We start from the raw sequence: 11,732 nt of genomic DNA, 5'->3' as shown, positions 1-11,732 counted from the left end.
GGACAACTGGCTATTTATATAGAAAGAAATAAGCCTGGATTATATTGTACATGATGCACACAAATCAAATTTGAGAAAAGAAAAACAATGAAGGTTTTAGAAGATAATATGGGAAAATATCTTCATGACTCAGAACATAAACTGACTATACTAAAATTATAAACTGTGAAAAGGCAAATCCACAGAAGGGAAAAGATATTTGCAACACACAGAACCAATAAATGGCTCATATACTGAAATATAGAGAGAGTATATATATACAAAACATATATAATATTTGTTATGTATATAAAATCTCAACAAAAGAAAAATAAGCAAGAAACATGAACAGCCACTTCATAAAAGAGGAAATACATATGGCCAATAAACTTCTGAAAAGATTCTAACCTCATCGTTCTAGACAAATGCAAAAAACACAGTAAGTTAACACTTCACATCCTTAAGAATGGCTAAACTTAAAAAGACAAACAACACCAAATATCATGTATAGGCTAAGATGTAAAATGACATTGTTATAGGGGTATTCGGCTACTTGGAAAACAATTTGATGTTATATACCAAAGTTGAAAATACAACTATTCTATGGCTCTTAAATTCTATTCCTATGTATTTATCATACAAAAATGCATAAACATGTACACTAGAAGATACAAATAGATTCACTGAATTATTATTGTAATGCTCCCAAACTGAAAATAATCCAAATATTCCATCAACATTAAACTGGATATATTATAGTATACACAGTCAATGGAATATTACATAGCAATGAAAATCAACAAACCACAGTTGTGTTAATATGAATGAATGTCATAAATATCACATTGACTAAGGGAAGCCAAACACAAAATAATATACATTGTATGATTTGTTTTAAATCAGTTTAAAACAGAAAGCAATACTGTATATGACCTAAGGTGCTATTACCCTATAGGGGTACCTGGAAGAGGAGGACTTCTGGAGTAGAAGCAGTAATGTTCTATTTCGTGACCTGAGTAGTGGTTACACAGGTCTGTATCACTTTATTAAGCTATCCTCTTATGTTTTACGTACTTTTATGTATGTCTGTTCTATTTCACATGAAAATGGTTTAAGGAAATTACTAAAAAGCTTACCCCGAGACTAGCATCTGCCCATTATGAGAAAAAGCACAAGCCAGAACAGGAGCACAGTGCCCACTCAGTGTACTTTTATATTTTAATTCAAAACCTGCAAATAACAAGGTGAAAAAAATTAGCAAGCTGACTGTGCTTAGAACTTATTTTTACGTCAAAACTATTTCACTTATTTATTTTAATAAATAATCTTTAAGTGCCTAAACAATACAAAAATGAAAAAAAATCCTCCTGCAACTCAGGTACTGAAGTGCAGTGTGATTAAGAAGTTCAGTAATGCATAAAGTAAATGGTGCACTCAGCAAAGATGAAGAGAATTGTAATGATCAAATGCTTTTAAAATGTAAAATGTTAAACTCTATAAAATCCATAAAAATATAAAATTTTAAATTAATATAAAGTTTTAAACTATAGTATAAGAAAATNTATTTATTTTAAGGTACATTTATGTACATTATGTACATTAAATATATGGGGTTCCTGGCTGGCTCAGTCAGTGGAGAATGCAACTCTTGATCTTGGGGTCATGAGTTTGAGCCCTATGCTGGGCATGGAACCTACTTAAAGAATATATATATTAAAAAAAATACACATAAACACACATATATATACACACATACATACATACATACACACACACACACAAACACACACACCAATTTCCCAAATGCCTAAAAAGGAATCAAATTGCTCAAATGCCTAAAGATCAGTTTTTAAAACATGATATTAAGAAAATATTTTCATTCCTTAAATAAAAATAATCCATGATAATTTGTCCATCTTATAATTCCAATATATAATACTCCTACAAATCATAGGAACAGTAAAATCCTTTTAATACCTTCTATAATTACTGAAATGAATTAACAACTATTTTAAAGGTAAACCGAGGGAATTCAATACATTTTAGTGACAAGCTATAAAAATTATTATTAAAAATTTGACCTGAGGAATTAAGGAAATAAGCAAAATCTGTTAATTTTTCTCAGACCTAATGAAAACTTTTTTGAAGTGTTGATGGCTCTTATGAAAACAGCATTTAATAAAACAAAAAGTCATTAGAGAAGGTAAAAGTTTCAACAAATAGAAAAAAAATAAATTTACTATTATTACTAAATTACATTCTTTATTTCTATTAAAAATAGAAAGAAACGTGTATTTTTCATCAGGGAGAGAAAATGTGGCCATTGAAGGCACTGTAGAACACAGATCATGAACCCGCCCAAACACAGCAAAAATGTTAACAAGTTGAAAACCAAATGAAGACCAATAAAACTTGCAATAGAACCACAGGTTATATTCTCAAGGATAAAATCTCTAAGTCTATCTACATATCCCCACAAATAAGCAATTAAAATAATTAGATGCAAATGATGATAAAGACTTTATTTTTATTTTTTTATATTTTTTAAAATGTTTACTTATTTTTGAGAAACAAAAGGAGACAGAGCACAAGCAGGGGAGGGGCAGAGAGAGAGGGAGAACAGAATCTGAAGCAGGCTCCAGGTTCTAAGCTGTCAGCACAGAGCCTAATGCAGGGGTCAAACTCCTGAACGGTGAGATCATGACCTAGCTGAAGTCAGACACTTAACTGACTGAGCCACCCAGGAGCCCCAATAAAGACTTTATAAAAAGGCTTTAACTATGCATGTTTATAAACTGTTAAGTTATGTTTTTCAAAGAGAGTCAGTGTAAAAACACATTTTCCAGACAATGCATGAAAAGCTTTACTTTGGAACAATTATTAAAGACATATTCATAACCTCCAATATAGCACTATATTCATGGATTCTCTTAAAAATTTTAGTTTGGCAGGAGCAAAATGATAGGACAGCAGCAAAGTAAAGGGACACCAATCCTCACTAGCCTGTCATTGAACACATTAAAAGAAGTACTAAATATAACCTAATAGGCAATAAATTAACAAAATTTCCACAAAAAGAAATGTATTTATTCCCTGACAATGGTCTCTTCTCTATACACGAGTATAATGACAAAGATTCTCTCCTCGATCGAAACACTAGCAAAACTCTTCTGAGCCCTCTTCTCAACTAAGGCCTTGACTTTGGCCTATTACAGACTTATACTAATGTAGTTTCTGACGGCTCACAGCTGCACGCCTAGGATGACCCTAGACCGCTTAGAATACCTGCCTGAGAGAACTCAAGGCTGCCAATAGAATTTACTGTTCGTTCCAGCCAACACCTGAAGATAGGGCCCCTGTATCCTACTGTCTGTGGGAGGGTAGGAACCTAATTACCCTAAGTGCCAGTTATCAAACCTGGATGAGATTCACATGGCCTCCATCCTTCCTGGTTTTTTGTAATTTTTATTTCCCTGACCCTACAGAGCCACACTTACTCCCTTCCTTATTCCCTCATTCTCCCTTCAAAATGCCCAGTCACCTCTGCATAAAGTGAAGTTGATTACAGTTCATGCTGGACTCTTCTCCCTACTGCAATAGTAGGTTAAAATCTATCCTTATCACTTTAGTGCCCAGCTTTATCTTTGACAATAATTATAAACAGCGAAATGCAGTTTGTAATTTCACTGAAACTTATTAAGTAGCAAATAATAAAATATTTTTAGGCATCTGAAGCAAGATGGCTAAATGATCATATAATTTCAGAGTTCTCATTAAAATGACAGTGAAAGAATTAATAAAGATATAAAATTACATCAATGAAGAGAATAGAGAGTTATCAACAATCCAGAAATTCAAACCAATTTTGGAAAGTCAGAAAGCAAATTAACTGATGAGGAGGTATAGACAGGCCAGAGTGCAAAAGGAGGGGCTAGGTCCAGGAAGAGAGCTAGCCTGCCCTAGAATACTCCCAAAACACTTAGGACTATCAAAAGCTGAGGAAAAGGAATGTCAAGACACAGACGGTGACCTGAAAAAGAAGTTGGTGAAAAGTCTGTTCATGAAACAGTGTCTACCTCTAATCCCTCCCTGATCCCATCCATAGCATGCTGAATGAAAGTCTGATACTTCTTTCTAGGCAAAATATTTCTAGGGAAAATAACGGCTTTCTGGGCAGCTCCATAGCAGCCCCAGGGCAATTCTCTAAGCCCCTAAGTCCTTCTCAGAAAGGGCCAACGACCCACCTCCTTATCTGAAAGGGAAGCCAGCAACAAACCACTATGTGCATAGAGCTTCTAAATATCTTATTATTGTCTAATAATTGCATGTAAATGGAAAATGAGGATCACCAGACATTTGAAGAACGCAACCATATGAAAGAGAAAGATCAGAGTAAACAAACAAAAAAAAAGGGCCCAAGAGCAAACAAAGCTAATCAGGAAACAGAAGGGAACAAAACAAAAAGCCTCTAATTGATGTCCTAAGAGGTTTGAGATGGTCTTCCATTCATAAAATGAAAACACTAAGAGAAAGAAACAGAGGAAAAAGAGGAGCTAAGAGAAATTGAAAATATGATGGAATAAAAAATTCCATAGGGAATGAAATTAGGAGGTCCAACACTCTATTAATAAGAGTTATTAAAAGAGAGGACATGGGAAAGAAATTATTAAAGAAACAACTTAAGGGAATACTGTTTTCCAAAGCTGAACAATGTAAGTTTTTTGACTGAAGGGTCACGTGAAGGAATAGTCCAATACATAGAGGAAAGACCTCCTATGCACTATCAAAAAACAATCCCTACAGTGAATACATTTAAAATATGGTGGTACAACATTTATAGAAATTGTGAAAACCACAAAGAATTGCAAAAGGATAAAGCGCACAGAAGAAATGTGTGTGGTGATGGTGCTGAGGTCATAATCAGCAATGAGCGTCCAAGTTTTAAATCATGTATACATAATTACTGATTAAAATTTATTAAAGCATATCTTTATAATCACTTCTGTATATCTAGAGTTCCTTAAGTAAAAAGAATAATTCAAATAGAAATCCTATCTTGATCACAAATAATTTTAGAGAACGACTAGTTAATACATACCTAAGATATGGGTAAAAGAAACAACCCAAATTTTGATCTGGCAATCCTGACCACATGATGCCAATCGAAAAAACTGAAGGCCTTGCTCTCCACCTAAAAATGTAAATTTGTTAAAAATAAATACACAAGAATTGATAAAACATTTAAACCAAAAAAATTTTCAACTTCCTATATCGAGATGTTAATTCTATTCATTCACAATATTCACAAGAGATATTAACCTATACCATAGAATGAAATGTTGGTTAAAGAATTTATTTTAAACAAGGTACTTCAGAGGATTAGGAATCTTGCTCCTGAAGTTGCTACAACAAAATACCTTTTTTAATTTACCTTCCCCTAAAGTAACTCAAGACTCCAAGGGCTGATATTGAGCCACTAAGCCTAGAGAATTCTCCTGCCCAATGTTAGAGTCTGTGAGGCTAGTAGTGATGGAAAAAATTAGGAAGAAAAGTTATAGTTATGAGTGTTAAACGTTTAATTATTTTCAACTTAACCTTGTTTTTTTAAAGGACATACCCATTTCTTAAAACCTTAGTCTATAATTCACGTGGAACAATGAGATTTTTCTGCCATTTGATTTAATCAAGAAAAATGCTGGAATTACATAAATCCAAAATAACATTAATTCAGTTTATGTGATTTGGTGGAAATTATACAAATTGGGGAAAGGAATCAGTAAATTTGGTGTCATAAAAAATCCATTCGTTTTTAATGTTTACTGAGATAATTTCAGTGTATAATTATATACACAGTAGATAAGCTCCTAAATACCTGTGGGTAATGTGAATACTGAAATCAACTCAGTTTTATATAAGTTCCACCTAACATCACACATGCAGTCTCATCAAAGGAAGTTTTGGCACAGATACGCACTAAGATACAATTAAGTAGGTAACCACAGGTTCACCTTATTTTTACCTGAAATCTAAAGGATATCTAAGAGTGAACCAGGTGAAGGGTCCACCTGTAAAACCCTTGGAAAAATCTTAGAAACATTCAAGGAATGAAAGGAGGCCAATGTGGCAAGAGAATGCGAGAGGCCAAGCGTGCTTTGAGAGGCAGGGAAACAGAGTGTGTTTTGGATCCGGCATTTTCTCTTACCTTAACCTTATTTTAATCATTCACTGATGGGTTTGAAATAGGGGAGTGCCAAAATGATCCTGTCCACCTTCTGGACCTGGGCTGTGCAATAAGGGTAGTCACTAGCCACATGTGGCTACTGAACGCTTAAAATGTGGCTAGTATAAATTGAAATGTGACAGAATATACACACCAGATTTTAAAAACCTAGTGCCAAAAAGTAGTAATATATCTTATTTTATTATCAATTACTGAAACATTTAATCTATATTGAATAAATCATTAAAATTAACATTACCTACTACTAAAAAATTTTAAATTTAGAAATGTAGCCTCCATTATATTGCTAGTAGGACAGTAACAAGGTTGGAAGTAACAAAGGCAGAAGTCCCATCTGAACACAGGGAATGAAGCAGAAGAAAGCTTACTAACTCCCTGCTATCTATTTAAAACCAAGAGTCTATCTATACTCAGGAGTGTGTATTTCTTCTAAAAGCTAATTGTGTTGGCAAACATGTCATAAATTTAGCTTTTGCTTCAAAAATTAAATTAGTAAACTTCTGAAAATGTAGCTTCTATTTCCAATTTTTTAATTTCACAATTCTATTTGAATATTAACATACTGTATTTTAAAAACTACAGCACAACCAATAGGGTCAAGTTCTCTAAATTACCATAGCCAAGGAATCCAGATCTGCTGTACAAAGATGAGTCATCCCCAACATATATTCAAAAACCTGATTTTCCCCCATGTTCTTTGTGATTTCATTTTGATCAAGAGAAAGGAGAATCATTCCTTAAAAGGAATGAATTAAAAGGAGTTCTCATTTTAGTAACGGTGAAATGAAAGTGAATAAAAGAACTAAAAGTCATATACAAATTACAATTAGGGACCACTAGTGCTTAAAAGAGTAAAATACTAACCAGAAACTGGCTGTGAAGAAAAATCACAGCAGGTAATTCCAAGATCATGTGCTTTTTCACTATGCAGACACCTCATTTTATCATCCCACACTGTTAAATCTCCACACGAGGAGCCAGTGACAAAGAGGTCTCCATTTGGAGAAAATGCACAGGCCACCAAGGAGCCATCCTTAACACTACCACACCTGAAATAAAAGCAAAAAATAAAAGGGGGAGATTTTCATTTCATTTCAGAGTATCTGTTACCTTATATTTTCTAAAAACAGCTTGATATAGTAAAAACAGGAAAACAGGCCATAACTAGAAAGGGCAGTAGATGTCTGTAGAAATAAAATATTATCTACTTAAAAAAAAGAGAATTTAAACATCATCTTAATGTATTCAAGCCTAAACTATACAGATCTAAACCAAAGTCCATGTATCTTTGTATTTTTCCAAATGGCAGGTCTGTTTAAAATCTACAGAATTTAACAAAAAAAGCTCTGACAACCAGTGCTATCAACCATAGTCACATATTTTTAAAAAGCCTATTCTGGGGCGCCTGGGTGGCTCAGTCGGTTAAGCATCCGACTTCAGCTCAGGTCATGATCTCACGGTTTGTGGGTTCGAGCCCTGCGTCTGGCTCTGTGCTGACAGCGCAGAGCCTGGAGCCTGTCTTCGGATTCTGTGTCTCCCTCTCTCTCTGACCCTCCCCTGCCATGCTGTCTCTATCTCTCTCTCAAAAATAAATAAAACATTAAAAAAAAAAGCTTATTTTTACTGAAAAACATGTTATTGGGGTCAAGAGTACTTTCAACTTTTGTATTAAAAGAAGCAACAGTAAAACCTTTTATCTAATTTTCAAGTATGAATTCTTTATGAAAAGAAAATGTTGTGAACAAGTTAAAATTATCTTGGGAAGGTCAGGAAGCACTGTGCTGACAGTATTATTCTCTCAATTTAGGGGAAATAAATGGTAAAAGCCCAACAATAAGCGCAGTGTCCCATCCAGCGCTTAAATCTACTGCAGTGTAGCATTTTACAGCAAACATTAGGGAAGCAATGCTAGAGAGGCTGACATCATCATCTGATAAGTGAAAAGGAAAATTTCCTAGTTTACCAGTATATTTCATGCGTATAAAAAACTTAAAGACCTCATTCCTCCTGCGCATTCTCTTTAAACTGTTCATTAACGCCGCTTCACCTTCTTCAATCAAAAGACCTAAATCTAATGTGCACTGAATGATGCTGGGGAGGGAAGGGAAGAGAAAGCACACTGAGCTATTTTACTTGGTTCTATTGAAAAGTTTATTGCCAATATTGAAATGTTGGCTCAGTTGGTTAAACGTCCGACTCTTGATTTTGGCTCTGTGCTGATAGCGTGGAATCTGTTTGGTATTCTGTCTCTCTCTCTCTCTTTGCTCTTCCACTGCTAGTGCATGCATGCTCTCACCGCTCACTCTCAAAATAAATGTTTTTTTTAAAAAAAGAAAGAAAAACATGGTTGTAAGGGTAAACTTTGTGTTATATATATTTCACTACAATATACAGAAAAGTACATAGGTTTCATGTTGGCAAGTTGCAACAAAACGTTACTAGTGTAAAGCAACTGATGTATTTTTATCTAAAAGGAGTTTTCAGTTTTGTTTTGTCTGTTTAGTTTTTTGTATATATATATTAACACAACATTACACTAATTACAAGGGTTGGTTTTTTCCCCCCGGGGTTGACTATTCACCCCGCAAGAATCTTAGTCCGGAAAATATCTGTGTCTCTCAAGTGAGACTTACCTACCATTACTCTATTATTGAGAACACTTGAGTTCTAAGTGACAAAAATAAAGCCTAAAATTACTGAACCTTATTCAAAAGACCGTTTTCTTCATCTAGCTCTTAAAGTCAAATCCATAAAAGTCTAACAAGATTAACCCTTATTTTACAAGAGAAAGACTGGAAATACAAAACTCTCAGAGCCAAGCATCAAGAACCACATTAAACATCAGTTTTTTTGACCTTCAGAAAACAATTCAAAATGTTTTTCCTTGTGACGTATGAAAATTATCTGCTTCTTCAAGTCATCAAAATATTCTGCTTTCCATTTTAATTTTTTTGGTAGACTTGTTAATAGATTTTAAAACAGAAAGGATATAAATATTCATACCTATACAACTTGTACGACTGAGCATTCCACAAAACAACTGTTCCATCAGCTGCCCCAGATACCAAACAAGTAGAGTCTGGGGAAAACCGGCAAACCCTCACGGGGCTACCACTGGGCTGTTCCATCACTGCCAAAGTCTCTCCATTTTGAGTATTCCATAGGACAGTGGTACCGTCTGTTGAACAGGAAGCCAAAATATGTCCTGAAGGGGAGAAACAGCAGCAGTGGACAGCATAGGTGTGAAACTTCAATGGAGAGTGGGGCAGTTCAGTAAAGTCACTGAGGGAGTACAGGCGAATTGTTTTGTCCAAAGAGCAAGTAGCCAAGAGGGAAGAGGAGACTGCACAGCAGTTGACATCATCACCGTGATCAGCTAATGTGTGGATTAGTTTCACCATGGTTCTTATTTGAAGTAAAATATCCTGCAATTTTTAAATAAAGATTACTTCATCATCGGATTCAAAAAAATGCAACTCAAGTCCACATAAAAGAGTCAAAATCAATTTAAGAATCTGCTCAGAGAAAACTCCTACATTCATATTTTTAAAGGGAAAACTATTATACCTGAGATAAAAATAACTGGGAGAGAAAATGCCAATAAGACTATAAACTCTAATGATCACAGTCACAACCGGCATACCAATAAAGTTCCATAACTCCTGAAAAAGAACTTTGTTGTATAATTTCAAACTGATTTGATACTGAACATCCAAAACCTTGAGTATGTATTTCACCTCTGAAGCCTTTCCCTTAACTAATTACTTCTCAAAGATGCCTCACTGCAAATCGGCAAAGCTCAACTCAAAAAGATTTTCCACTCTTAACAAACTGTCTTGACTGCTCCTCGCAGAGAAGTGAGGCAAGGCTAAAGCTCTGCCTTTAAAATGCATTAGCTGCACGGTTCACTCATAAAAACTAAAAAACAGTTTCAGTGGCAGTGTTGAAAGCTCTCATGTCATGGTCCACCATCTTGTTTGATAAAGAATAAAATGACATCAAACATTTGAGGTGAAGAACCAACTTAATAAGTCAAGGAAACCAAGAGAAGGAAACCAAAGAGAAAGGGTAGCAAAAGGACTTACCCAGACAGCACTTAAGAACAAATTTACAAATTTAGAATGAAATCCAAACCCTTTGTCACTGCTTACAAACTGTTACATGATCTGGCTCTTGCCTACTTCTCATATCTCAAGTCCTGCCACTCCTCCTTTCCCTCATTTCCTTCCAGCCTCCCTGGTCAAATGGATTCAGTCTTAGCTCTTCAGAAAGTTGTTTTCCCATGCTGAAATTCTCTTTCCTTTGATTTTGGGGTCCTATTTCTTAATGTAAATTCCAAAGGAGTGGAGATCTTGTCCATCTCGCTCATCTCTGTATCCACAGCACACAAAACAGTGTTCAGGCACCTAACATGCTCAAATAAATATTTATTGCGTTTTTTTCTAAATCCATTTGAGTTTTACCTTTAAATATTACATGTGAATACAATACAAAATTGTTAGAAATCTTAAAGTAAAGCTCCCAATAGTAAAAAAATAAAAATAAATCCAGCAGTGGAAAAATAATGCAAAATTAAACAGTAATCGGCCCTGAAAGGATAGGTGTACTCTTAGATTGTAATTCATGATCCCTTGTTATAATTTTATCTGCGGAATTCTTTACAAACAGATGGAGCATATCTTTACCAATATTTATCATAGCCCAAAATTTCAGCCTCTTTTTTCCAAACATAAACTTCAATAAACTCTAAAAAACAAAAACAAAAACAAATCGTGAACCGTCCCGGTAGATTGTCACTTGTACTAGCGCACTGAAAACAAGCAAGATCATGCGGTGTTTTCTGGAGAACTGCCAAATCCCAACTGTGCAGGTACACATAGGTAATCTTGCAAACAAACTTTGGCTTCCACACCTTTGCGGCACTCAGCTCCCTTTGCAGTTCCAGACCAAACAGCGATACAACCACTTGATCGAACAGCCGGTTTGGAAAAGCCCTCTCAAGCCTACCGCTTCCGGCCTCCGGGTGTGGGCGTCTCCATTCAGGGCTCAGCTNCGCCAATGTCAACACACGCATCCCCATCTAATCCAAAGCAAACCGGGGATGTCCCAAAAGCTCCCCAAATAAAGCCCGCGACTTACTCCCCCTGCGCGTAGGGACCAAGAGTGTACNCATCCGATTCGGCCCAGCTGTGGCTTCCACGCAACGCCCGCAGGCCCCGCCCCGCTCCCCAACCCGGGTCGCACGGCCGCGCCCCGCTCCGGTACGGGTGCTGGCCGGCCCCTGTCGCGCGCTCGGAACCAGATTCCGAGGACCACAGGTTCAGACACCCCGAGAGGGGAGGCTTCGCCAGATGACCCCAGCCGTGCTCCCCCACCTGGTGCCGTCGCTGCTAAACCGGCCCACGGATGCGGCCACTTCCACCTGTAAGACCCGAGGCTTGCAGGATCCGCCCTCAGGTGCCCTCGGAGGTGCGTGGATCACGTGACGTGCAGGTGAGGCGGGCGGGGCTGG

At 36.2% G+C, this 11,732-nt stretch overlaps 1 protein-coding gene across 7 annotated transcripts in view; it reads right to left on the bottom strand.

Annotated features, from left to right (window-relative positions):
* WDSUB1 (WD repeat, sterile alpha motif and U-box domain containing 1) overlaps nt 1-11,726 on the bottom strand; it is a 47,514-nt gene extending 35,788 nt beyond the window's left edge. Inside the window, exons 1-5 of one of the 7 annotated variants that reach the window (XM_077761014.1) lie at nt 11,596-11,726; nt 9,224-9,645; nt 7,085-7,269; nt 5,078-5,170; nt 1,116-1,209 (exon numbers count right to left, since the gene is read on the bottom strand). In XM_077761014.1, coding sequence (XP_077617140.1) covers nt 1,116-1,209; nt 5,078-5,170; nt 7,085-7,269; nt 9,224-9,621 — 770 coding nt within the window. In that variant the 5' untranslated portion in view covers nt 9,622-9,645; nt 11,596-11,726. The other 6 variants (XM_077761018.1, XM_077761017.1, XM_077761015.1 and 3 more) reach the window with 6 other exon arrangements.
* Nucleotides 11,727-11,732: the final 6 nt, after the last annotated feature.

The sequence above is a fragment of the Crocuta crocuta genome, unplaced genomic scaffold (assembly GCF_008692635.1).
Source record: "Crocuta crocuta isolate KB4526 unplaced genomic scaffold, BGI_CrCroc_1.0 scaffold153, whole genome shotgun sequence".
NCBI classification, from domain to species: Eukaryota; Metazoa; Chordata; class Mammalia; order Carnivora; family Hyaenidae; genus Crocuta; species Crocuta crocuta.
The sequence above is the reverse complement of the archived record's forward strand: the minus strand, read 5'-3'. Positions and strand labels throughout refer to the sequence as shown.